This window comes from Callithrix jacchus, chromosome 18 (assembly GCF_049354715.1).
Source record: "Callithrix jacchus isolate 240 chromosome 18, calJac240_pri, whole genome shotgun sequence".
NCBI classification, from domain to species: domain Eukaryota; kingdom Metazoa; phylum Chordata; class Mammalia; order Primates; family Cebidae; genus Callithrix; species Callithrix jacchus.
The window spans coordinates 35,109,969-35,137,948 of NC_133519.1; the positions used below are offsets into that span (position 1 = coordinate 35,109,969).

General features: G+C 42.0%; 1 protein-coding gene across 1 annotated transcript in view; it reads right to left on the reverse strand.

The window, feature by feature from the left end:
• The window catches only part of STYXL2 (serine/threonine/tyrosine interacting like 2), a 40,057-nt gene extending 13,932 nt beyond the window's left edge, over nucleotides 1-26,125 (reverse strand). Inside the window, exons 1-3 of the mRNA XM_002760428.7 lie at nucleotides 26,011-26,125; nucleotides 25,235-25,360; nucleotides 1,883-1,977 (exon numbers count right to left, since the gene is read on the reverse strand). Coding sequence (XP_002760474.3) covers nucleotides 1,883-1,977; nucleotides 25,235-25,344 — 205 coding nt within the window. The 5' untranslated portion in view covers nucleotides 25,345-25,360; nucleotides 26,011-26,125. The remainder of the gene's footprint in view (nucleotides 1-1,882; nucleotides 1,978-25,234; nucleotides 25,361-26,010) is intronic.
• Between the last annotated feature and the right edge of the window lie 1,855 nt (nucleotides 26,126-27,980).

Genomic DNA, 27,980 nt, shown 5'->3' on the forward strand with positions numbered 1-27,980 from the left:
GTCTTCCTCAGCTATTTATCTAGAAGGTTGTTGTTTTAACTTCTTTTCTTTTCAGTTTAAATACAAATGTCCCAGCTCCTCACCCTCATGGTAACTCCTGCTTTCCCTAGGTCTCTGGCTCACACTTCAGCCTCTGTAGAGTTTGCCTCTATCCCTGCATCAATTTCTTTCTATTACCTGACATTTCTTCAGCAGAAAGTAAAGCCCACACATTTCTCCCCTACACTCTCAGATGTGTGGCATGTGCCGACTTTCATGAAAATGGAAGGTTCTTCAACACACATTTTTACTCCTCTGATCACTAGTGAGCACAGCGATGTTTTGAAATATCACCTGATACATTTTCCTTTCTCTCTAATATATTGTTTTTTCTTCCCCTACAGCCCTTCAGCCACTAAGGCTAATGAAACTTAGGTTTGATGCCCCCAGAGAAGAGAAGAATAGAAGAGACCCAGGATAAAAAAAAAGGCATTGCACATCTTTTGGTTTCAAACTAGACTTTGAACGTCCCTAGCATTCTATAGACTTGAAAGTGAAGCTTTCAAAGAGAGAAAATGTTTTTTTTTTCCTCCTCGCAATTCCTAAAGCTGGACTTCTGCTTAGCAAGAACCAAAGCCTGGAGAATGGCCCATAGAATGAAGCACAAAGCAGAGATGATGCCGAATGGATGGTTAGGGAAATTTCCAACCATGAAAGAGGAAGAAAAGACTTTCCAGAGTGAGGGTGGTGCTGGAAGCAATTCAGAGAGAACTGGACCAAGGTGAAGACACTGCCTGTGTTCGGGGGCAAGGTGTCTTGGGGCAAGATATTTTGGAGCCAGATAACAGATACTCCACGTATGGAAGAAAAAGAAAAAAAAATCCCCCAAAGCAGATGGGTCTTTGAGAAGATGGGGCAAATTACTGTCTCTAGGGCCTCTTGCTCAGTTTTTGGTTGCCTCAGGGGTCCTGAGGTGGCTTATGACAGAGGCACAGACCTGAGAGCCCAAGAAATGGCCAGGAGCAAACAGAGTCAAATTTCTGGTTCTATGTGAAGTGTTCAAGAGGTCCAGATATTCTCTCGAGACCCTGGTGGAGACCCAAACGGATCAGGGGACCAAGAAAGGACCAGAGTTAGAGTGGACAAAGAGTAGTGTGTGATTCTCATGATGAAAGACCAAGGAAAGGCTTGTGGCCACCAGTAATGGGTGCAAGATTAAGCCCAAAGGCCAGCTGGGCCCTATTTCATCAGCATGCACCTGTCCCATTCCACCCTATCTCACCAGAGTTGTGAGACTTCCCAGGGAGAAGGGAGAAGAAAGGGGAAGAAAGAAATTGGAAAAGATTGTTTACCTAAAATTGACTAGAAAAAAAAAATCCATCTAATCCAGACAAGTGTCCTTGAATGAAATATAATAGTATGTTGCCTGCTTCAAAATTTTACTGTGTAAATATTAACATGGCTCCCCACTCAACCCTTCTTTCCCTCCTTCCCATGCGTCCTTCAGTTTGAAGCATCTTTAAGCACTGGTAGATGTGCAGGTGTAAGTCTAGACTCCCTTGGATGGGAACTAGAAAAAAATGCTCCTGGCCATTTCTTGGGCTCTCAGGTCTGTGCCTCTGTCATAAGCCACCTCAGGACCCCTGAGGTAACCAAAAACTGAGCAAGAGGCCCTAGAGACAGACTGGTACTGCCTCCCTGGTTGTCCCTGTTCACACTGATGCATAATTATTTCCACTTCTGTCCTATCAAAGTTGAGGAGGTGGGTTGGCAGAACAGCCTTGTGAAGATCTGCTCTTCCTAATGTGACGGGCAGCACCTGAGAGGCACATTGACACCTTCCAATGCCCCCCCACAAGGATCATCCAGTTGGGTGATTCCACCCAGCTTTTCATTGCATTACCTTCATTGATGATCTGTTTGGCTGCAATGGCTGAGGAGAGGTGAATGGGATCCATGAAAATGCTTTCTGTTTCTGCATCTGAGACCATGGAATACCTAAGGGAAGAGGACATTTTGTGAGATGAGCCTGCAGCATCTGAATTGAAGGCATTCTTTTAGATGAGAGATCTGGTTCTGATTCTAGCAACAAGTGGGAAACAGTGAGCAATCAAGGCGCCTTCCTAAGTTTAAGGACCCAAGAATACAGAACACTGGCTATCCTGTGGCTCAGGTGCCCACCTATTTTCAGATCAGAGTTGGCATTGATGGTCTATGCTGTGGAGGCAAGAGCGTACATCTGAGCTTGGGGGAACCCACCCTGATATGGCTTCACTTTCTTGAATGTCTTGCTGCTCATTTAAAAAAGTGTTGTCTCCTATTCCTCTGCTATCAGTCTACAGAATGTCCTTCACTGTGCCTCTGCCAGTCTTCTGCTGGACTGTTGGGCTGCATAGGTTGGCCGCACTCTTTCTGTTCCCTCTGTTCTCCATTCTTTCTCCCTTTTTGCTTGGGGATGGGCTGATGACAAAGGACTGACACAGCACCGAGTGAAATGCTAAAGATGAACTCAGTTGCACAGGGACCAATTCTGAGCCCAAGAAATCAGGAGTCAGGTTGAGCCCAGATGCAAAAAAAGTAACTTGGGTGAATATCAAGGCAATTTCCCAAAAATAATTCTGTGCAGTTGTCAAAAGAGACCTTTAAGAACCTGGAGAATCTACAGCAGAGACAAGACTTGGGACTGCACTGTGGTGGTGGGGTGGGACCACACTAGAGTTCACTAGTAAACATCTTTCTAGTGAATTGGCCTATTCTTCAGGTGTTCAGATGAGCTTTGGGTCATTTTTTTTTTCTGCTTAGTCTTTCCTTTAGGTCCAGAGAGGGGGAATTTAATGGATAACATTTAGGGGTGCCTTCTATGATATAATTCTGACAAATTCTCCACAAATTAGGTATTACTTTTATTCCTGGGGTTAAGAAAATTGCCCAAGGCAGTAAGTAAATGGCAGGGCTAAATTGAGAATATAGGGCAGTCCTGCTGTAGGTCCAGTGTTCTCTCCACAATACACAGATACCATTTAGATTAGAACGGGAAGGTGGATTGGTTGGTGGAAGCAACCCCAGCTGGATTCCCAGACTCAGTGCAGACTTTGACAGGTAAGTACTTAAGAATGCTTGTTAGAAGCCTGGATGCATGGATGAATTCAGCTGAGTTAAGTTGAGTGGAGCAGAATCCAGATAAGCTCAACAAAGCTAACTTGAGCTAAGACAAGTTGCGATTGAATTCAGTTGAACTGATTAGCAGAACAATTCTCCTGTGCATCCACAACATCAGAGTTCACCCTAGGGAGAATGGTGTGCTCATGTCAGCAATGCCAGTGCTCTTGCCAGGAGAAAGAAGTAGTCTGGGACTCTACCCAAGACATGGCCAGACCTGCCTATGCAACCTCAGGGACAGCATGATGTGGCATCATCCATAATATCTGAGAGTTTTCTCATAGCAGTTGTGCTGGTTCATTCCCATTCTAGCACCAAGTACTCCTGTGACCAAACAAAATGCATTTCCAAATAAGCATGACTGGGGAATGAGCATACATCTGAGCTTGGGGGAACCCACCCTAATGTGGCTTCACTTTCTTGAATGTCTTGGGGTGGATTAAACTTTGTTCACTAGAGGCTGTCCATCCTAAGTAGATTCACAGACTACTCCTTTCTCTTGACAAGGTCATTTGCTTCTTCATGGCATGGCTGACACTGGGCACACCATTCTTCTGAAGTTGGACACTAATTTGTGGATGGTTACCACAAAATAATTGTTTTGCTAATCAACTCATTTATTTTTATTTCCATAAGCTTTTGGGGAACAGGTGGTGTTTGGTTACATGGACATGTTCTTTAGTGGTGATTTCTGAGAGTTTGGTGCACCCATCATCTGAGCAGTGTACACTGTACCCAGTGTGTAATCTATCCCTCACCCCCTCCCACCTTTCCCAGCAAGTCCCCAGAGTCCAATGTATTATTCTTATGCCTTTGCCTCCTCATAGCTTAGCTCCCACTTATAAGTGAAAACATGCAATGTTTGGTTTTCCATTCCTGAGTTACTTCACTTAGAATAATGGGCTCCAGTTCCATCCAAGTTGCTGCAAATGCCATGATTTTATACCATTTTATGGCTATTACTCCATGGCGTGTGTGTGTGTGTGTGTGTGTGTGTGTGTGTGTATACATATATATATATATATGCCACATTTTCTTTATCCACTTGTTGATTGATGGGCATTTGGACTGGTTCCATATTTTCACAATTGCAAACTGTGCTGCTATAAACATATGCATGCAAGTCTTTCATATAATCACTTCTTTTACTCTGAGTAGACAGGAGTGGGATTGCTGGATCAAATAGTAGATCTACCTTTAGTTCTTTAAGGAATCTCTCTACTGTTTTCAATAACGGCTGTACTAGTTTACATTCCTACCAGCAATGTACAAGTGTTCCCTTTGCACCACATCCATGCCAACATCTATTAGTTTTTGATTTTTTTTATTATGGCCATTCTTGCAGGAGTGAGGTGGTATCGCATTGTGGTTTTGATTTGCATTTCCCTGATCATTAGTGATGTTGAGCATTTTAAAAATATGTTTGTTGTTAACTATTTGTGTATCTTCTTTTGAGAATTATCTATTCATGTCCTTAGCCCACTTTTTGATAGGATTATTATTATTATTATTGCTGATTTGCTTTTTGAGTTCCTTGTAAAATCTGGATGTTAGTCCTTTGCTGGATGCTTAGTTTGCAAAGATTTTCTCCCACTTTGTGGGTTGTCTATTTACTCTGCTGATTATTTCTTTTGCTGTGCAGAAACTAAAGTTTAATTAAGTCCCATCTATTTATCTTTGTGTTTGTTGCATTTGCTTTTGTTTCTTGGTCATGAAGTCTTCGTCTATGCCAATGCATAGAAGGGTTTTTCTGATGTTATCTTCTAGAATTTTTATGGCTTCAGGTCTTAGATTTAAGTCTTTGATCCATCTTGAGTTGATTTTTGTATAAAGTGAGAGATGAGGTTCCAGTTTTATTCTTCTACATGTAGCTTGCTAACTATCCCAATACCATTTGTTGAATACAGTGTCCCTTCCCCACTTTATGTTTTTGTTTGCTTTGTTGAAGGTCAGTTGGCTGTAAGTATTTGGCTTTATTTCTGGGTTCTCTATTCTGTTCCATTGGTCTATGTGCCTATTTTTATACCAGTAGCATGCTGTTTTGATGACTATAGCCTTATAATATAGTTTGAAGTCAGGTAATGTGATGCCTCCAGATTTGTTTTTTTGCTTAGTCTTTCTTAGGGTATGTAGACTCTTTTTTGGTTCCATATGAATTTTGGAATTGTTTTTTTCCAGTTCTGTGAAGAATGATGATGGTATTTTGATGGGAATTTCACTGAATTTGTAGATTGCTTTTGGCAGTATGGTCATTTTCACAATATTGATTCTACCCATCCATGAGCATAGGATGTGTTTCCATTTGTTTGTGTCATCTATGATTGATGACAAAGTACTGTGTATTTTGTAGCTTTCCTTGTTGAGGTCTTTCACCTTCTTGGTAAGGTATATTTCTAAATTTTTGTTTCTTTGTTTGTTTGTTGTTGTTTTGTTTGCAGCTATTTTAAAGGAAAGGAGTTCCCGATTTGATTCTCAGCTTGTTCACTGTTGGTGTATAGCAGTGCTACTGATTTGTGTGCATTGATTTTGTATCCTGAAATTTTACTGAATTCATTTATCAGATATAGAAGCGTCTTGGACGAATCTTTAGGTTTTCTAGGCACATAATCATATCATTAGCAAACAGTGGCAGTTTGACTGCCACCTACTGATTTGGATGCCCTTTATTTCTTTCTCTTGTATTGCTCTGGCTAGGACTTTCAGTACTGTATTGAATAGAAGAGGTGAAAGTGGGCATCTTTGTCTTGTTTCAGTTCTCAGGAGGAATGCTTTCAACTTTTCCTTGTTTAGTATAATGTTGGCTGTGGTTTTGTTATAGATGGCTTTTATTACCTTGAGGTATATGTCCCTTCTATGCCAATTTTGCTGAGGGTTTTAAACGTAAAGGAGCAATGCTGGATTTTGTCAACTGCTTTTTCTGCATCTATTAAGATGATCATGTGATTTTTGTTTTTAATTATGTTTATGTGGTGTATCACATTTATTGACTTGCAGATGTTAAACCATCTTTTTTTGCTATATCCTTTCCTGGTTTGGTATTAAAGTGCTACTGACTTCATAGAATGATTTAGGGAGGACTCCCTCTTTTTTTTTTTTATTTTTGAGATGGAGTTTTGCTCTTGTTACCCAGGCTGGAGTGCAATGGCACGATCTCGGCTCACTGCAACCTCTGCCTCCTGGATTCAGTCAATTCTCCTGCCTCAGCCTCCTGAGTAGCTGGGATTACAGGCACACACCACCATGCGCAGCTAATTTTTTGTATTTTTAGTAGAGACGGGGTTTCACCATGTTGACCAGGATGGTCTCGATCTGTTGACCTCGTGATCCACCCGCCTCGGCCTCCCAAAGTGCAGGGATTAAAGGCTTGCGCCACCGCGCCCGGCTGTTTTTCCATCTTTTGGAATAGTTTCAATAAGATTTGTACCAATTATTCTTTGAATGTCTGATAGGCTTTAGCCATAAACCCATCTGGTCTTTTGTGTGTATGTACAATGTTTTTATTACCAATTCAATCTTGCTGCTTGTTATTGGTCTGTTTCAGAGTTTGTTTCTTCCTGGTTTAATCTAGGAGGGCTATGTATTTCCAGGAATTTATCCATTTCCTCTAGTTTGTACCTGTAAAGATGTTCATAGTAATCTTGAAAGATCTTTGTATTTCTGTGGTATTGTTTGTAATATCTCATGTTTCTTTCTAATTGAGTTTCTTTGATTCTTCTCTCTTCTTTCCTTGGTTAATCTCACTAGTGGTCTATCAATTTTGTTTATCTTTGCAAAGAACCAGCTTTTTGTTTCATTGATGTGTTTTGTATTGTTTTTTGTTTGTTGGTTTCAATTTCATTTAGTTCTGCCCTGGTCTTTGCTATTTCTTTTCTTCTGCTGAGTTTGGGTTTGATTTGTTCTTGGTTCTCTGGTTCCTTGAGGAACCTTAGATTGTCTGTTTATGCTCATTCAGACTTTTGATGAGGGTATTCATTGCTATGAACTATCTCTTAGCCCTGCTTTTGCTGTATCCCAGATGTATTGATAGATTGTGTTACTATTATCCTTTAGTTCAAAGAATTTTTAAAATTTCCATCTTCATTTCATTGTTGACTCAATGGTCATTCAGAAACAAGTTATTTAATTTCCATGTATTTGCATGGTTTTGAGGGTTCCTTTTGGAGTTGATTTCTAATTTCATTCTATTGTGGTCTGAGAAAGTATTTGATATGATTTTAATTTTCTTAAATTTGTTGAGATTTGTTTTGTGGCCTATTATATGGTCTCTCTTGGAGACGTTCCGTGTGTTGATGAATGGAATGTATATTCTGCAGTTGATTGGTAGAATGTCCTGAAAATATCTGTGTTAGGTACATCACTTGTTTAAGAGACCACCAAGCAGGCTTTGTGCGGGCAACAAGACCATTTTATTTCACACTTGGGTGCAAGTGGGCCAAGTCCGAGAAAGAAGTTAGGTAAGGGGTGTAGAAATGGGGACTGGTTATATAGGTTGGAGCAAATGGTCAGTTAAAGGTGGTTATCTATTTTAGAGAGGGAGAGGGCATCAGGGATACATGGTCACAAGGCTAGGGGTTATCTATTACAAACAGGCATGGTCATAAGTGTGGGGGTTATTGGTTGCAAGTAGGGAGGGTGCAGTAAATTACATAGTTACAGGGTGGGAGTCTTGAGAAACTTAATGTCTTGTGGGGAAGCTTTGCAAGGCTGAGCAGGAACAATGGTCAAAAGTTGCAGGGGGAGAGTAATCAGTTGAGGCAGGAGCTAGTTGTTTCACTTCTCTTTGTGGCCATTGGTTACTTCAGACTTTCTGGCTCCTAGAGCCCATCAAGAGGTGTATTAAGAGGTCACCAAGGCTATAATGGCCAGGGTTGGACTTAGAGGCCTGACGATCTGTTAAGGCCATTTGATCAAGGGTATACTTTAAATTCATTATTTCTTCATTGACTTCCTGTCTTGACGATGTCTAGTGCTGTCATTGGAGTACTAAAGTTCCCCGCTGTTATTGTGAAGCATTTAGGCCATTTACATTCAATGTTCCTATTGAGATGTGAGGTACTATTCAATTCATCATCTAGTTGTTGCCTGAGTGTTATTGTTTTATAGGCCTTGTGAGATTTATGCTTAAATAAGTTCCATTTTGGGGTTTTTGTTTCAAGATTTAGAACCCTTTTTAGCTGTTGTAGTGCTGGCTTGGTAGTGGCAAATTCTCTCAGCATTTGTTTGCCTGAAAAAGACTTATCTTTCCTTCATTTATGAAGCTTAGCTTTTGGATACAAAATTCTTGGCTGATAATTGTTTAGTTTAAGAAGGTTAAAGATAGGACCCCAATCCTTTCTAGCTCGTAGGGTTTCTGCTAAGAAATCTGCTGTTAATCTGATAGGTTTTCCTTTACAATTTACTTGATACTTTTGCCTCATAGCTCTTAATATTCTTTCCTTCATCTTGACTTTAGATAACCGGATGACTATGTGCTTAGGGGATAATCTTTTTGTGATGAATTTCCTGGGTGTTCTTTGAGTTTCTTGTATTTGAATGCCTAGTTCTCTAGCAAGGCCAGGGAAGTTCTCCTTGATTATGTTTCTCAAATAAGTTTTCCAAACTTTTAGATTTCTCTTCTTCCTCAGGAACACCAATTATTCCCAGGTTTGGTCATTTAACATAATTCTAAACTTCTCGGAGCCTTTGTTTATTTTTCAAAAATTCTTTTTTCTTTGTCTTTGTTGGATTGGATTAATTTGAAAGCCTTGTGTTCGGAAAATATAAAGGAAGAGAGTGATGGAAAGAAGGTACCTCAACTGCCAAACAGGTTTATTTACAGGAATAAGCCTGCAAGGGGTCTCAGTCAGGAATCTCACTGAGACCCTGACAGCTTACAAGCTGAGGGTTTTTTTTTTTTTTTTGAGGCAGAGTTTCCCTCTTGTTACCCAGGCTGGAGTGCAATGGTGCGATCTCGGCTCACCGCAACCTCCGCCTCCTGGGTTCAGGCAATTCTCCTGCCTCAGCCTCCTGAGTAGCTGGGATTACAGGCACGCGCCACCATGCCCAGCTAATTTTTTTTTGTATTTTTAGTAGAGACGGGGTTTCACCATGTTGACCAGGATGGTCTCGATCTGTTGACCTCGTGATCCACCCGCCTCGGCCTCCCAAAGTGCTGGGATTACAGGCTTGAGCCACCTTGCCTGGCCTACAAGCTGAGGTTTTTATAATAAAGTTTCTACAGGGGAGGGGTTGGGCAAGTGCTGGCAGGTTGGAACTGTCGGGAGCTGGGGAGAGATGTGGTGAGGGCCAGCAGGCTTTGTTGTGGTCAGAGTTGTTATGCTCTCTTTAAGGTATGGGTGAAGTTGACATGTGTTTTTGTATCTGGGGACACTGTCACCAAGGTGGAAAACAGTCACCAAGGTAGAAAAGTGGCATTGCTATTGTTAATTTTCACACCTTGTGTTTGAGCTCTTATTTCTTCTACTTGTTTGATTCTATTGTTGAAACTTTCCAGTGTATTTTGTATTTCTCTGTCTTTTACTTCTAGAAGTTCTGATTTTTTTTAATTGATGCTATCTATTTTTCTGAAGTTTTTTGTGTTCATATCCAGTATTATTTTTAAAATTTCTTTAAGTTGATTTTCACCTTTCTCTGGTTGCTTAATAATCAACCTTCTGAATTCTTTTTCTGGCAACTCAGAGATTTCTTCTTGGTTTGGATTGATTGCTGGTGAGGTGCTGTCATCTTTTGGGGGTGTTAAAGAACCTTGCTTTGTCATATTGCCAGAATTGTTTTCTGGTTCCTTCTCATTTGGGTAGAGTATGTCAGAGGAAAGATCTGGGGCTCAAGGGCTACTGTTCAGATTCTTTTGTCCCATGCAGTGTTCTCTTATGCGGTGCTCTCCTCCTTCCACTAGGGATGGGGCTTCCTGAGAGCTAGACTGCAATGACTGTTATTGGTCTTCTGGGCCTAGCTACCCAGTGGAGCTACCAGGGCTTCGGTCTCATATTGTTCGTTCTGGGGAGTGTCTACAAAGAGTCCTGTGATGTGATCCAGCTTCAGGTCTCTCAGCCATGGATACCAGTACCTGCTCCAGTGGAGGTAGCAGGGAAGTGAAATAGACTCTGTTAGGGTCCTTGGTTATAGTTTTGTTTAGTGTGTTGGTCTTCTCAAATGCTGGTTATGGTAGCAGTGAAGTTGTTTTGTAGCTAGACCTGGGACCTCTGGTTAGTCACGATGTCACAGGTGGTAGAATTAGCTGTTGTTTTCTCCCTTCTTGGAGCAGCATTATTATTCTTTTATGAGTTGCTGTAATGGCTTGAGTTGGTTGGCCTCCAGCCAGGTGGTGGCACTTTCAAGAAAGCATCAGCTGCCGTAGTATGGGAGGGATACAAACTTGCCCTAACGTCTCCTGGATAAATATTCAGGTTTCTCAGGTGATGGGTAGGCCGTAGAACTCCCAAGAGATTATGTCTTTTGTCTTTGGCTACCATAGCATGTAGAAAAAGACTATCAGGCGGGGGCAGGGCTGTCCCGTGTTTGAGCTCTGACTCTCCTTGGGTGGGGCGGGCTTTCTGTGGCTGCTATTGGGGATGGGGTGTGGTTCTCAGGCCAATGGAGTTAGGTTCCCAGGGATTATGGCTGCCTCTGCTGCATCATACAGGTTGCCAGGGAAGTGAATAAAGCTGGCAGTGGGGGCCTCACCCACTGAGGGAGTCAGCAAGGCCAGTCCCACTCCCACTGTGCCACACCAACAGCACTGTTTAGGCAGCTGGTAATCAGGGATGAGATCTTGCCCCAGGCTACAAGCCTCCCTGAGGAGAAAGCAAGCAGAGCTTTTCAGGCCCCACCACTGCTCCCCTGTGATGACTTCTGTGCTCTTCCTGTTTGCCATCCCCCCACTCCCCACCCCGATTCTGGCCTGGACAATTTACACTTTGTTGAAATTATTACAAATTTCAGTTGGAAGTTTCCTGCTCCCTGTGGTCCTTCCCTAATACTCCTCGCTGCCCTCCCCAAGGACCCCTGTGAGAAAAAGTCAGAAATGGCTTCCCTGGAGACTGGGAGTGCCCGCAGGGCTCTTCCCACTGCTTCTTCTACTTATATATCTCTCTCAGCTCTCTAAATTCATTTCAGCTCTAGGAAAGGTTACATGCTCCTCATGTGATCTGGATTTTCAGGCCCCCTTTGAGGATGTCTGTAGGAGGCAGACTTTCCTCTTCTCACACCTTGGGCACCTGCAGTTTTTGGCTGTCTCATGGAGTCTGCAGCAGCAGGCTGCTTCTTTCAAAGGATCTGTGAATTTTTTCAGTTTTCCTTATATGTTTCTGTAGTCGTTCTTGGAGCAAAGGTTCATGATGTGAGTCTCTACATGCTGTTCTGTCCATCCAAGTGGGAGCTAAAAGCTAGTCCTGCCTCCTATCTGCCGATTTTTTTTTTTCTATAACTCTAATCAACTCAATTTAATTCAATTCCAAGTTATCTTGGATGTTAAAGCTACAGAGGTCTTTAGAGATCTCGTTGCTTGGCGAAGATAATGGAGTTTTATGATAGCAGTTGTGTTGGCTGATTTTTCATTCTAGCATCAAGTACTTTTTATGACCAAAAGATACATTTTCAAATAAGCATTACTAGAGAGTGGGGGTGGATTAAGGATAAAGTTCATGGGATATTATCTTTGCATGTTAAAACTAGAGAGATCTTTGGAATCTTATTGTCTGGTGAAGATAGTAAAGACTTAAACACCTAGTTGGGGTGGCAAAAAGCTCTATAAAGGAACAGATTAGGTGGATTAGGTGGTCTTATTTACCTGTGTCTCTAGTAGACGGAAGATGATCATTCAGGGTTTGATGATTTAGTGAGTGTATGGCACAGACAGATGGGTAGATGGATGAACAGCTGGATGTCTGAATGAATGGATGGACAAGGTGTCCACATACAACCTAGGGGATCAAACCTGATGATTTCCAAGGCCCTGTATTCTCTGTCCCCTTCCTCCTCTTCAGCCTCAGTTTGCACTGCTTTCTCTCTGGCTCACTCATTTCCAGTACACTGGTCTTCTTTTGGCTGCCATTCTCACCAAGTTTTTCTCTGCCCAGGGACTTTGCAGAAGTTCATTTCTACAGCCTGCTGCTTCATCCTCTCCTTCTTCCCCCATTTTTCAGATTCCAGTTCAATCATCCCTTCTTTAGGGAAGTCTTCCTTGATCTTGCATCATACATCTGTTTTCATGGCACTTCTATCGGATGAAATTTTATACTTCTTTATGAAATCATTTGATAAATACCTGTCTCCTGTGCTAGATCACACCCTCTGTGAGGGCAAGGACCATGACTGGGCATTTTCTTGACCATTGTGTTCCTAGCACCTAGGAGAACGTCTGGAACACAGTTAATGTTTAACAGCTATTTTCTGACCTACTGACTGAATTTGTCCTCAATAGTACTATACTTAAGGGAATGTGGCAGTTACAACAATTAGCAATAAGATTTATCCAGTGTTTGCTGAATGCTCATTATCTTACTTGAACACCAGAAGCAAGCCTCAAAGCAAAAGCAGGATCTTGGCTGTGCCCTCTCCATGCTACTCTCTGCCCTTCAGAGGCCAAAATGTATACAATATCTGAGGCCTGTGTTAGCAATTAGTCATTTTTTCTTCTGTAAGAGGAATGGTCACCCCAGATCTGTGATACTCCTTGCATAGAGAGGTGGGGTCTATGTCCACTGCTCTAGAATCTAGGCGGTCTCTGTGACTGCTCTGACCAATAGAATATAGTACGAGTGATAACTGGCCCATTTTGAGCCCACATCTTGAGGGAAACCTTCCTTCTCTGGGTCTTGACACTGTCTCTGGGACCCCCTGCGCTGCCATATAAGAAGTCCAACTACCCCCAGAACACCAAGCTAGAAAAGCCACTGGTCAACCATCCCTGCTGAGCTCCCCACCAGCAGCCAACCATGTGAATGATCCTCTTAGAAATGGACCTTGCAGCCCATCAGGCCACTCCGGCTGATGCCATATGAAACGGATAAACTGCCCAGTCAAATCCTGTCCAAATTCCTGACCCACAAAAAGGGGAGTAAAATAAAATTATTGTCTTTAGTCACTAAGTTGTGGGGTAATTTGTTAAACACCAATAGATAACAGGAACAGTGCTATTCCAAGGGCTAAAAAACAAGTTTTAAGCAAATGCTTAGGCACTCTTCTCCTTAATAGTGATACACAACCTAATAAATATCAGTGACTGACCTAAACATGTTGTGGATGGGAAGTAACAACAAAATAATGCCAATATGATAGAGCACACCCTGCCTCTATGCCAGACCTGGTGGACATTCTGAGCACAGGGGTTCAGGACAGTTAGTTTCCATATATCAATATTTCACAAAACTAGAATCAAAGCCCCAGATTTTATATAAATGTGAGCCATATTTTCCATTTCAACAATATTTATTAAGGGAGTTTGTTTTATTTTTCAATAATGAATACTATTTATGCTCCTATTAACAAAATATTAATCGTTTTATTTATTAAGGGTCAGTATTACGTAAAATGAGGTTTGAGGCAAAACCAAACCAAACAGATCCAGGCTGAGAATGACTGTATTACTCTGGGGATTACAAGGGCCTCCTCCTTGCACATTTCTACCACGTGGAGAATTTTCTTTGTTCCTTTGTGGGCCCCAGGGCTCTGCATCCCAAAGAGGCTTTCTCACATCTGTAATCAGTATTCCAAGCAACTGACACAGACTGAAAATAGACACAGGAGGCACCGTCACCTGTCAGGTGTGCAGAAAGGCCTTGCAAAGAACTCAGCAGGTGGGATTGCCAAGATCCTCGCCTGGGATTATCGTCCAGGAGCCTTCAATCCTGCCATTTTCCCTAAACAACATTGACTTTAAATTGTGAGGATTTGGTTTTAAGTAACAAATACTGAGAACCAAGAATCTGTCTTAAATACACCTACATGCTGAGGGTGTGGGTTTGATAGGGAGAATATGAAAAGAGAAATCGCTGTGAAACATCTTTCCTTCTTCTGGGTGGTAGAGATTGAAGTTCAGCTAATGAGTCAGCAAACCTGAGAAATCACACGTGAAGAGCCTACCCGGTACACTCTTGAGAAGTTGGCAGCTTTGTAATTGAGAAAAGAGGGGGGATTAAGAACAGATTTCCTCCCCAGCCCCACAACGTTTCTGGCTTTGGCTGAGGATGCTAAAATGTGAGCAACATTAAACCCTGCTCAGTATTACCCAGTGTGGAATGTAGGATGTAGATTACAAATGCTTTTACGAGTCAGCCGCCATGAGGGGAGATGTAAACCTAATAAACTGTTTGCCACAGACACGGTTTATTAAGTCTAATAAAGAAAGGTGTGGGGGCAAGACCTAAAACGGATGCTTGTTTTCCACAGAGAAGAAGGATTGCAGAATAGAAAAGAGGAAGGAGGGAGAGCCCTGAACAATTGGCCTTGTTTCTATTTGCAAGGTCAGTGAGATGGCGGCCCTAGAGGTTTTGATTTATGGCTATGTCTGTGTCCCAGCCTGCTTACCTGAGATGGAGTGAGATGACACTCACACCCTGATTAGAAAGCAGTGAGGGCTGGCTGTTCAAGAAAGACAGGCGGGGAAAAAGAGGATCTAGGATCGATACATACCTCATCACAGGATCAGGAAGCAGCTGCTAAAAAGCCTTGAGGCTCAACTGAAAGAGGAGCAATAAAGGGGACTTTGATGGACTTCCTAACCAAGAGCGGGAGAGCTGTAAAGCTTGCTTCACACCTGCATTTTTCAAAATTGCAGACTGACCAATCCATGTATAATAAAATCAATTCAATGGGTTGTGTTCAGCATCTGGGACAGAAAGAAGAAAAGGAAGAAGAAAGAAAGAGAACGGAAGGAAGGAAGGAAGGAAAAGAAGGAAGAAAAGGAGGGAAGGATAGAGAAGAGGAAGAAAGGGAGGGAGGGAGGGATGGGAAAGAAAGGGAATAGTGCTACCCATTGTAAGGGTAAGTGTAGTTTTGTGAACTTTTAAAAATTTATATATACACGTATATATCTCTGAGTTGAGCTATAAATGGCATTGTCACGCTGCAGATTGCCATTAGCCAAGTTTAAAACCCATTGCTTTAAACCAGTTGCCTGCTGTCCAGACATGGAATGGAGTTGAATTGGAGTCCTTTGGCCCAGACTTCCGTATAGCTGATCACTTATCAAGGAGTCCCTTGGAAGTAAAACAGAGGTAGACCTCCAGGAGGAGGTGTCTTTCTTGATTTGGCTTTTGCAAAAAAAGGACAAGGTTTCTGAGCGCTCTCTAAGTGTTCAGCCACTTCAGAGAAAATGACCACACACAGGCACAATTCAGGCTCGAAGGAAGAAAAGTCAGTAAACCAAAGAAAATCGATTTTTAGCAAGCTGCTTCCAGCGGGCTTAGTGAGAGAGCCAAGGTGGAGACATTTTCACTGAAAAAGAAAAGTAAAGGAGAAAGGGTGAACAGGAGGAGCCATTTCCCAAGGAAACGTAATGAAAACACAGTGAAATTAAACTTCATGCACCTGTCTCTTACCCACCCACCACCGCTGGAATACAGATGCTTGCTCACCACAGGAAGGGAAAGGAGAGCACAGTTAAGGAAGTTCAGCTGAAGGTCAAGGGAAACAGTGCCACCGTGAGAGGAAGCCCGATCAAGCCTTACCAAGCAGTTTTAAACAACTGCAGTCTTGAAAAGTTTAGATCTAAAAGCCAACAAGAAACAGACTTTGACTTGGAAAGATATAAAGGAAAGCAGAAAAGCATTCTTCAAATAGGGAAAAAGAGAATGATAAAAATGTTTTTGCTCCTTTAGTTGGAAGGGAAGAGAAAACTGCTAATAGCTAAGGAGATGGTGTGGAGGTTGGTTTGCATTACAAGCACACTTATTTCTTAGACTGTATTTATTTAGGTGACCGGGAAGGTCCGATGGAGACCCCCGTCTCCATCAGATGCCCCCAGCAAGTTGCCACACTGACAGGGGTTTTTAAATTTTAGTGTCAACTCATGAATCACCTAGAGAAAGTTCCTCGCTGGAGGATGGATGAATCTCTAACAGCACGTTTTCTTCCAGAGCGACTCTTAATTTGAGGTGTTTGAAGTTAGTGCCTAACTCAGGCAAAAATGAAGATTTGACACCCCTGCCCATTGTCTACACCCCTTTCTCAGGTTCTTAATTGACCCTAGGATGAGATTTACAGATGAGACTTGAAATGTTAGGACTCCCTGCCAGGACAGCAAGCAGGCTACATCCCTGCCAATTTTAACTGGCTGCTAGTGGCTATTTGTTTGGAGCACTGGGTGAAGCTTTGCAAGGCTCTGTTCTAGTTACACAGGAAAGAGTACAGTTATGTCTGTTAGGGTCTGGATCTAGAGCTGTTGTGAGTCGAATGGTGGCCCTCCAAAATGGTATGCCTTCCAAAACCTGGAAATGTAATCTTTTTTAGAAAAAGGATTATTGCCGGAGTAATAAGTTAAAGCTTTTAAGATGGGATCACCCTAAATTAGGATGGACTCTAAAGCCAATGACAAGTGTCCTTATAAGAGAAGACAGAGCAGAAGGCCTTTTGAAGGAGGGGCAGAGATTGGACTTATGCCGCCGCAATGTAAGAAATGCCCGTAGGCAACAGAAACGAGGCGAGACAAGGAAAGAGTGTTCCATAGAGTCTTCGGAGGCTGTGTGGCTCTGTCACTATCTTGATTTCAGACCTCTGGGTTCCAAAATGTGAGAGAATAAATTTCTGTTGTGTTTAAGCTGCCTAGTTTGCAATCATTTGCTGTGGCAGCCCTAGGAAACCAGTACAGGAACCGAGAGTCCGGTGGAGAGATATTTGCTGACTTGGTGCATAATTTAACTTAAAGACTTAAAATGTTAAAGACTCAAACCTTTACCTGAAGTCATAAAACCAGAAGGATGGAATTTCAGGCACTTATCAGGTGCAAGGAGGACTGTTCAGGACAGGAACAAATATCAGAAAGTATCTCTGCTTCTTAGAATACAGGATTTGCTTATGGCAGAATTAGAGAAGCGTGATGTCTTAACCAGTGTGTGTGTGAATCTACCTAATAAAAATTTTTTGACATAATGAGTTACTGAAAAAATTTTGTCAGATATCTTTCCCTGAAAAGAAAAGGGAAGAGAACTATCATTTATCAAATACCTAATATACCTTTGTACATATTATATTATTTATTCTCCACTACTGGAAAGCTGGCATTCCAATTGTTGTGATTAAGTAATTTAAGCAAGCTTTCAAGGGTTTATAAGTAGGAGGGCAGATCTGATCTCAATTTTGGTCTCAACTACACCACTTAATTTCTTTCCACAGTGCCATGCTCCCTCCTAAAAGAAGGTTTTGTTTATTGTTTATGTTTTTTAAAACCCACTTTATTATTGACATACAAACTGCACAAATTTAAAATATACAAATTGGTAAGGTTTGACATATGTATACATCTGTGAAGCCATCACTGCCATCAAGGTCACATCATCCCTTGTGCCCCTTTTTAAGCCCTCCCTCTCACCCTTCCCTGCCCGATGCCCCCCAGGCAACCATTGAACTGCTTTCTGCCACTATAGAGATTCTAGAATTTTATGTAAACAGAATGATATAGTATGTACCCTTTTTTGTCTGACTTTCAAGCAGCATGATTATTTTGAGATTCATCCGTGTTGTATGAATCAATAGCTCATTTCTTTTCATTGCTGTATAGTATTCCTATGTATAAATGTAACACAATATGTTTATCCATTCACTTGTCAATGGGCACCTAGGCTGTTTTTAGTTTTTTGGCTATTACAAATAAACCTGCTATAAACATTCATGTTTAAGTCTTTGCATAGACATAGGCTTTCTTCTTCTTCTTTTTTTTTTTTTTTTTTTTTTTTTTTGAGACAGACTATTACTCTGTTGCCCAGGCTGAAGAGCAGTGGTGTGATCTCGGTTCACTGAAACCTCCACCTCTCTGGTTCAAGCAATTATTTTGCCTCAGCCTAAGTACTGGGCTTACAGGTGCCCACCACCACACCCAGCTAATTTTTGTATTTTTGGTTGAGACAGGGTTTTGCTATGTTGGCCAGGCTGGTCTCGAACTCCTGACCTCAGGTGATGCACCTGCCTCAGCCTCCCAAAGTTTTGGGATTACAGATAGGAGCCACTGTACCCGGGAGACATAGGCTTTCACTTCTCTTGAGTAAATACCTTGGAGTAGAATGACTGGATCATGTAGATATAGGTGTGTTTGTTTAACTTTATAAGAAACTGAAAAACTGTAAAATGGTTGGACTATTTTACATTCCCTCCAGCAGTATAAGATTGTCCCAAGTACTCCACATTTCCACCAGCATTTGGTATGGTCAGTCCTTTTAATTTCAGATATTCTAATAGGTATGTAATGGAACTCTCTGTGATTTTAATTTGTGTTTCCCTAATGATTAAGGATTTTGAGCGTCTTTTCATGTGCTTATCTGCCATCCACATATCTTTTTTGGTGAATATGTATTCAAATCATTTGTCTGCTTTTTAACTAAGTTGTTTCCTTATTAGTGGGTCATGGGAGTTTCAAAAAAATACATTCCAGATACAAGATACGTAATTTGCAGATATTTTCTCCAAGTCTGTAGGTTGTCTTTTCATTTTTAAAAAGTGCTGCAGACTCATTCATCTGAACTAGTTGAGGTGCGGTTCTGTGTAATAAAGTGGGATAGATTAGACGATCGCTCCAAAGCCTGTGTAATTGTAATTGTTTAGACGTCTTATTTTATGAAGACACTGTGGGAAGAGACAGCCTATGAAGTGTCACCACATGTTTGCCTTCCTTGAAAATATCTGGAAAGGGCCACACGATTTGGGATAAGTTTCTAGAAATCCATTGCTGAGTAGTACACACAAACCAAGAAGGGCATCAGAACCAACAGGATTCAGCAGCAGTCACTGCAAATCCAGAGGACATTTGCTCCGGATATGGGGCCATGCTTTAAGGAAGTTTAGCCCATTCCACAGGAAAGTGGGTCTTTCGGGCTAAGCTGGTTTTTGCCTAGGAAGGGAGAATGGCTGCTGGAAGGAAGGGCTAAAGATTGAATGCCTTTGCTTCAATTCTTTTGTCTTGTGGTAGGCTAAGGTGACGTAAAATTGTGAAACCAACAGACTTAGTCTTCCCTGCCTCCTATTTCTCTTTTCAGTGACTCCTCTCATCCCTGCCCCTTTGTGTCATATTTATTATTTGCCTTCCTCAATCAACAATCTGAGAAGCTCAATCATACCAAAATGATAGGCAGTTAATAAATACATATTCCCTAAGGCAATGCTGTGGTTCGTCCTTACCAAAATGCATATTGAGGCTTGGTCTCCAGTGCGATGGTACCGGAAGGCAGTGCCTTTAAGAGGTGATTAGGTTGTTAAGAGAGATGAATGCTTTTCTCAAGGGAGTGAGTTCTGGCTCTTGGGGGACTGGATTAATTACCATGAGGGGGTTGTTATAAAGTGAGGCTGCCCCTTGCATTTGGTCTCTTTTGCACATGCATGCTCTCCTCTCTCACATGCACTCATGCCACGTGTTGCCATCTACCATGTTATGAGCTAGCATGAGGCCCTTGCCAAATGTGGCCACTTAATCTTGGACTTTCCAGATTATGAGCCAGATAAACCTCTATTCTTTGTACATTACCCAGTCTCAGGTATTCTGTTATAGCAACAGAAAACAGACCAAGAAAGGAAGCTTTAAAAATAAATATATATGCCAGACTTTATTTATCTAGCCTACTGCTGATTGGACAGTTCACCATGTTGTTTATACATTCTATATTCTTAATGATTGTTAGTTGCTAAACATTATAATATTTATCTTCTGGTATACATATGTACTTGTTTTCGTTAACTATTTGTGAAGAATGAGCCTGCTGGGTCAGAGGACAACCATATGTTTAGCTTTAGTAGATACTGCAAAATAGTTCCAAATGGCTGTTCTAATTCACACTCGTACCAGCAATGAATGGGAGTTTGGATTGCTTCACAGCTGCACTAATATTTGCTACCTTTGGTCTTTAGTTTTAGATATTCTGGTGAGTATGTAGTAGTATTGAATTGTGGTTTTAATTTAAATTTCTATTTTTTAACTTTAAATTTATTTCTACCTTTGTTCTTCTATGTTCAGATAACATGTTCTGTATTATTTTGATCACTAAAAATTTGTTGATATATGTATGGCCCGGTATATGATCTATTTCGGTAAATGCTTCATGTGTACATGATAAGAATGTGTATCCTGTAGTTGTTGGGTACATGTTCTATAAATGCTAATTAAGTTAATTTTATTTATTGTTTTGTCCAAATATTCTTGATTTTTTATTATATTCTTATCAAAAATCATTCCTTTTTTTTATTCTATCAGTTGTTGAGATGGTTTTTAAAAATATGTATATATATACAGTTGTGGGAAATTGTGGCTTTTATTCTTTCATTCAGTTCTGTCAACTTTTTGCCTTATATATTTTGAGGCTGTGTTATTAGACATAGAAATTGAAAATTATTATCTCTTTCTGGTGAACCGAACCTTTGAGCATTATGAAATGTCTCTTTTTGTCTCTTTGTATCTAGTAATGATTACTTTAAAATCTGCTTCACTGACTTGCTTTGGCTTACTTTTCAATATCACCTTGATACTTCTCCAATGGAGGGATGAAGTCTATGTTGCCTCCCCTTGAAACTTCACGGACATTTGTGACAGCAGAGTACAGCAGAAGCAGTGCTATGTAACTTCTGAGGCTAGCTCTTGAAAATTAATACACATCTATCTTATTCTCTTGGATGCAACTCTTGGAGTTGAGCTACCATGCTTACAGAAAGCCCAAAGTAGCCCACATGGAGATATTCTGGCCAAAAGCCCAGGTATTTGGCTAGGTATTCTGGCCAAAAGCCCAGGTAAATTTCTTTTTTTCTTTTTCTTTTTCTTTTTTTTTTTTTTTTTTGAGACGGAGTTTCGCTCTTGTTACCCAGGCTGGAGTGCAATGGCGCGATCTCGGCTCACTGCAACCTCCGCCTCCTGGGTTCAGGCAATGCTCCTGCCTCAGCCTCCTGAGTAGCTGGGATTACAGGCACACGCCACCATGCCCAGCTAATTTTTTGTATTTTTAGTAGAGACGGGGTTTCACCGTGTTGACCAGGATGGTCTCGATCTCTTGACCTCATGATCCACCCACCTCAGCCTCCCAAAGTGCTAGGATTACAGGCTTGAGCCACCGGACCTGGCCCAGCCCAGGTGACTTTCAACATAAACTGCCAAACGTGAAGATGCCTCTATGAGTCACCCTCAGCCTTAAGTCATCCCCAGTCTTCAAATTTTTTCTAGCTGAGGCCTTGGACATCCTAGAGCAAAGATAAGCTAACCCCACTGTGCCTCATCCAGGCTCCTGATTATGAACATAATAAAACGGTGTTTTATGCCACCAAAATGTGAAGTTATGAGCAGTAGTAACTGGAACAGTGTAGTATAAGTTTTTTGTTCTTGGTTAACTTTGTGTATCCATATCCTTATTTTATTTCATTTTTTGAGGCAGGACCCCACTTTGTCACCCAGGCTGGAGTGCAGTAGTAGCTGAGACAACAGGCATGTGCAACCATGCCCGACTAACTTTTTTTAAAAATGTCTGTAGAGACAGGGCCTCAGTATGTTGCCTGGTCTGGTCTCAAACTCCTGGCCTCAAACAGTCCTCCTACGTCAGCCTCCCAAAATGCTAGAATTACAGGCATGAGCTACCCATGACAAACCTATATCCTTACTTTTAATGTTTGTCTCTTGTAAACAGTATGTAGCCTTTTTAATTGAGTCTGACAGTCATTATCTTTTAATAGAATATTTAGTCTATTTACATTTAATGTAGTTATTTATATATTGAAGTTTAAATCTACCATACTACTATTTTCTTATTTATTATTCTTATTCTTCCTTTTTTTTCATCTATGATTTCTTGTGGAAAAAGCTGTTCTTTTTCTGTATTCTTTTTCTCTACTTTCTTTTGGATTGATTATATTTTATGATTTATCCTCCCTTCATTAGCTTGTTAGCTATACATTCTATTGCAAAACTTTCTAATAATTGCACCACAAAGTATAGCATGCATCCTGGACCGCCAACCCCAATTTACAGTTTCAGATAACCTCCCAAGATAACGATCATTAAACTGAGAAAAGAAGGCAAATAAATGAATCAGGATTGATATAATTTATGATTATATCAATAAATCTGATTTATATATAAATAAGATATAATTTAAGATTATAACTAGGAAATAACTTTGAGCGTGGTTAGTAACACATGGAGTTGTGTAATCTACATAGATCATAAACCTACTGAGTTTTTGAAAGGGTTCTATTTTCAAAGAAACCAGGAACTTTCAAAAGCTTTTGGGTGGCATAAGCCTTATTAATACAGCCCCTGAGACACCAAATTTTCATAAACAGGACAGTCTGCAAAAGCTATACAGTCTTCAAGGAAGACATGTCTTCAGCCTCACTCCAGATGTGGCCATGGAGGTAATGGACAAGCAAGATAGCTCAGAAGGCAGAGTTAGAGGTCAAAGAGAACAACAGATAGGGGTGTTCCTCTCAGAAAGACAAATCAAGGTCAAATCTAGGAGGTTTCCTCACATCCTGGGTCAACATGCTCATTAATTATATGACTGCAGTATTTCCTCTTCTTCCTTTTATAAAATGGTAGCTGTTTTTGCAGTTATCTTGCTCAGACCATAACGTGTTGCATTCAGGCCTGAGGAAGAGAATGCACACCCATTGGAGAACCTAACCTTGAACTCTGTATGTGGCAGTTGGTAAGTGGGATTTTGAGTTTTCTCACTTGGGAGGCAGTAAACATGTTCTATGGGTGGGAAAAAAAGGTAACATGGATTGACTGAGAGGAGGAGCACATTGTGGCTGACACTGCTATTGTAAATACACTAATTTCCTCTTCTGGGGGGAGCTCATGGACCTTATTTCCCATCCTTCCCTGCAAGAAAGCATGACCTTGCTGAGTTCTAGGCAATGGAATATGAGTGAAAATGAAGTGGTCACTTTCACGTCTGGACCGCAAAACTTCCTGGGAAATTCTCCATGCTCGTCTCCATTTTTTCTTGATACTGACGGCATAGTGACTTTAGAAGTCATGCTTTAAAGCGGTGAACCCACAAGATAGAACGAGCCTTAGTTCCTGAATCACTGCTCAGGCACTTGTTTTGGAACTTATCTGAGCAGGAAAGAAGTGTCCTTTAGGTATAATAGCTAACGTTACCCTTAGCAATATACAAAACTGTCACCTATCCCAACCACACAAAGCAACCTCTACCTTATTCAGGGGTGTACAAGAGAGGAGGAACATATTTTAAATCTTTCAATCCTGAGAGTTTTCCTAAGTGGGACCATAAGGTTGAATCTTCTTTCTTTTTTTCTTTCTTTTTTCTTTCTTTTTTTTTTTTTTTTTTGAGACAGAGTTTGGCTTTGTCACCAGGCTGGATTGCAGTGACTCCACCTGCAAGGTTGCTCCATTGCAACCTCCACCTCCCAGGTTCAGGCAATTCTCCTGTCTCAGCCTCCTGAGTAGCTGGGATTACAGGCACCTGCCACCATGCCTAGCTAATTTTTGTATTTTTAGTAGAGATGGGGTTTCATCATGTTGGCCAGGCTGGTCTCGATCTTCTGAGCTTGTGATCTGCTCACCTCAGCTTCCCAACATAATGCTGTATTTTGAAGAAGTGTCTACACTCCATTTGGGTGAAGTGCCCTGGCCCATGAGTGCCAAGCACCTGCCGTTGTTCCCATCTTACTCCACTGGGGAAGCCTTTTGAACCTCAGAAAGCAGGAGCCAGCAAGACCCCAAGAGAATGGAAGAAAAGTGAAGTCAAGCAGAATTATAAATTCTTACTAGGGAAGTTAATTTCAGATATTTTAGCTGGGCCTTCCAACTAAAGGCTCAATCATTTAAGTTATTCTTCACATCAATTTGGTGACAGAGATATGATTAGAAGTCAGGTCTCTTGCCATCATTTATGGCAGAAGAAAATGGACGGGCACATATAGTATTGTTTTAGCAAGCAATTAAGCATGACATTTCTTCACTGTCTCGTGGTTTTTCTTAAAACGTTACACACATTTTTTTTTTAATTCTACATAAGAAAATAACCTTGATGATTTTAATGTAAAAGAATGTTTCCAATTACTTGTGGTAAAAACAGGACTTTCCGGCCGGGCTTGGTGGCTCACATCTGTAATCCCAGAACTTTGGGAAGCCAAGGTGGGTGGATCACAAGGTCAAGAGTTCGAGACCAGCCTGACCAACATGGTGAAACCCCGTCTCTACTAAAAATACAAAAATTAGCCAGATCTGGTGGTATGCGCCTGTAATCCCAGCTACTTAGGAGGCTGAAGCAGGAGAATTGCTTGAACCTGGGAGGCAGAGGTTGCAGTGAGCCAAGACAGTGTCATTTCACTCCAGCCTGGGTGACAGAGTGAGACTCCTTTAAAAAAAAACACAAAACAAAGCGAAAAAAAAGGACTCTCCAGGAAGATGCATTATGCCCCTTGCCATCTTGTGACTTGCCCCAAGCACACACATCACCCAGTGTAAATGATACAGCTTGATTATGGATATAAAATTATTTTAGTGCTAGGGAATGCTTGCATAAGCTTCTCCTCTCCTGATCCCTTCTCTTATAGTCTAAGGCCTGTTGTCCCCAAATCCAGCCCCTATCCTAGTAAATCAAGCACTGCCAAGTTCCTACTCATCCTCTGAGATTCGGGTCCAGCATCATCTCCTCCAGCAAGCAGCCTATGACCTTCCAAGTACGGTGGTTCCCTTCCCTAGTGTCTAGTTCACCACATACTAGATCTTGGACATATTAATACTTAGCACATACCTGCCACATTGCAATCAGTCTGTTTGCATATTTACCACCGCCAGAAAGTAGGACACACAGAAGTACTCAACAATATCTGTTGAATGAGTGAACCAAGGTGATGGCTGCAGGCTCCCTGGAGCCAAAGGCCCATCCTGCTCCCAATCCCTCCCAGCCGTGGCTGTAAGGGTGGGAGATGAGTGGTCACTTACTGGCTAGGGGACGGGCTCCGGAGGTAGTGGGCCTGCACTGCCCTCACGTTGGCTTCATCCTCCTCATTTGGGACTACTTGCTCTTCCTCTGGGTCCTCACTCGTCGCCATGACAACTTGCCAATTTCTGAAAGTTTGGCAAGAAAAAGGCTGTTAGGGAATTAGGTTCCAGAGGTTTTATGGGAGGAGGAGGGGCATCAGTGATGTCGCCTCAGTAGAACTAGGAGTAGGAAGGTCCCAGTGGGCAAAGGACCGGCAAGGAAAACCCAGTCATACCCAGTCACTGCTACCAGGACACCAAGGAGTGCACCCTGCCATATTAACAGGCCACCTTAAATTGGCAATATTTAAGTGCCAGTGTGGCTCTTTCCACAGATGCCAGCAGTTGGTTCCTGTCTCACTGTCCCTTAGCAGGCAGAGGAGCCAGCAGGTCACCTGAACTCAGCTCAAGAAGTTGAAGAACAGTGGCTTTCCTGGACCAGCAAGATCTTTCAGTTGAAATGGTAGGGTGTGCATACACACCCCCCTCACCTATGCCCGTGTGCACCCCTTTGTCTCTGCTGGGGAAGGTGCAGCTGGCCTTCAGTGGCTATAACCAAGGCCACAGGAGGCAGGGCCTTTGGCTCAGGCGTCATTCTGGAGCCTATTAAGGGACATGAAATCTCCCAGCAGCTGGTCCCAGACATCATGGCTGGGCCCTGACACTCAGGGCAAATCTGCTGCCCCTTGGATTGTAAGTCCTGGGCACACCAGAACTGAGGGGAGAAGCACACTCACCTCTACCCTGCCTGGACGTTCCACACCAAGGGCTGAGAGACCCAGATGAAATGACCAAAGCTCCGGCCAGTGAGACAGGAATCAACCACCTCCTCTCTTCGGGGCTTCTTCTCCTAGGAGCAGGACAGCTGTTAACAGGAAACCTTAGCCACCCTCTAAATTTAGCCTCTGGCCCCATAGGCTGGCAGATCTCTGGGAGAAAGGAATGCAGGCTCCAGACCCAGGCCCCAAAGCAGTCCTCACTTAACCCTTTCCCTCCTGGCTGATTCTCCAGACACTGACATTTAGCAGCAGAATTGGAAGACGTTCGTGCTTGGTAGACAGAGAATCTAAAGAACTCTGGCTCTTGCCTGGGTCTGCCTATTCAAAGTTCTTCCAGAAGGGAGTCTAAATCCAAGGATCCAGAAGAATAAACGAACTTAGCACAGCCCTACGTCCACTAGAGAGGCCTAAAGCAAGTCCAGATAGAAAGAACGGAAAGGGTCCTCAACAGACAGATACTAGGAGAGCACTGTGTGCAATGAAACATTCTTTTTGTTTTTTTTTTTTTAAGACAAGGTGAGAGTGCCGTGGTGCCATCAAAGCTCACTGCAGCCTCAACCTCTTGGGGTCAGGGGATCCTCCCACCTTCGACTTCCGAGTACCTGGCAGTACAGGCCCATGCCACCACACCCAGGCAACTTTTAAATTTTTTATAGAGATGCGGTCTCGTTATATTGCCCAAGCTGGTCTCAAACTTGGGCTAAAGTGATCCATCCACCTCAGCATCTCAAAGTGCTGGGATGGATTACAGTTGTAAGCCACTGTGCCCCGCCTATATTTCTTTTAATAGACATGTCTCTGGATGGTCGACTGGGCAGTTGTGCTTGCCCTCCACATTCCCTCCCTCTACTCACACCCCAAGGTGATGATGGATTGGCAACCCTGAGCGACGTGTAAGAATTCCGTGAGCCTCATAGTCAAAGAAGCTACCTTACCCCACTACACCCTCTACCACCACTATGATCAAAGCAAAGCCAGATAGCCCACGCCTCTCATCCCACACATACTAGTCACCCTTTCATCCGTTTATCCAGCCGTCTATTTACCCACTTACAAATATTCATTGATTACCTACTATCCACGGCTCTGTACTTGACGCAAGTTGGTACGTCACACAGCTTAAAGTTGTCTTTCTTCCTAGCTATGTGGAACAATGCCTGCTATATAGTATCATTAGAAATGGCTGAATGAATGAGCTCACTGTTTATTAGGAGAAATGAGACACAGACCAAAAATAACTCCAGCATAACACAGAATGTAGTTAGTATCCTAAAAGAGAGCCAGAGTGTTGTGTGAGTTCAAAGGTGGGAGAGAGCCCTTCTGACTGAAGAAATCAGGAAAGACTTCAGAGAAGCAGTGGTGACATGTGGGCTGGCTTCTAAAGGACAAGTAAGGTTCTAAGAGCAGATATATTAGGGGAAGGGAATTACCGAGGGATGGCATCGACAGTGTTTTGGGAGTAGGAAAGTATGAGTTCTGGGTGTGAAAAGATGTCTAACTTGGTCAGAGCGTAAGTTACGTATTCTGGAAGGCAGACTGTGTTTGAGAACAAATGCTAGAATGCCTTCAAAGCCAATTTGTTAGGTTCTGCAGAATCAGTTATAGGACCCGAGCAGACAAGTAATATCATCAGGGCTGTGTGTTAGGAAGACTAATTTGGCAAAGATATTATAAAGTGCTGGGGCTGAACAATTATTATCTATAATAAGAGAATTTAACAAGGTGCCTGAGTGAAATGTAATAAACAGAAAACAACAAATTTTGTATGACAACCAAACCGAACAGCCATAAGGATTGATAAAAAATAATCCATGTAGGATATTATGAATTCATAACACAAAAAAATGCTAGGGGAAATATTTGCAATGCTCATCACATCCAAAAGTTCCTTTCCCTAATATACAAAGAGCTGCTAGAAGTCAACAAGC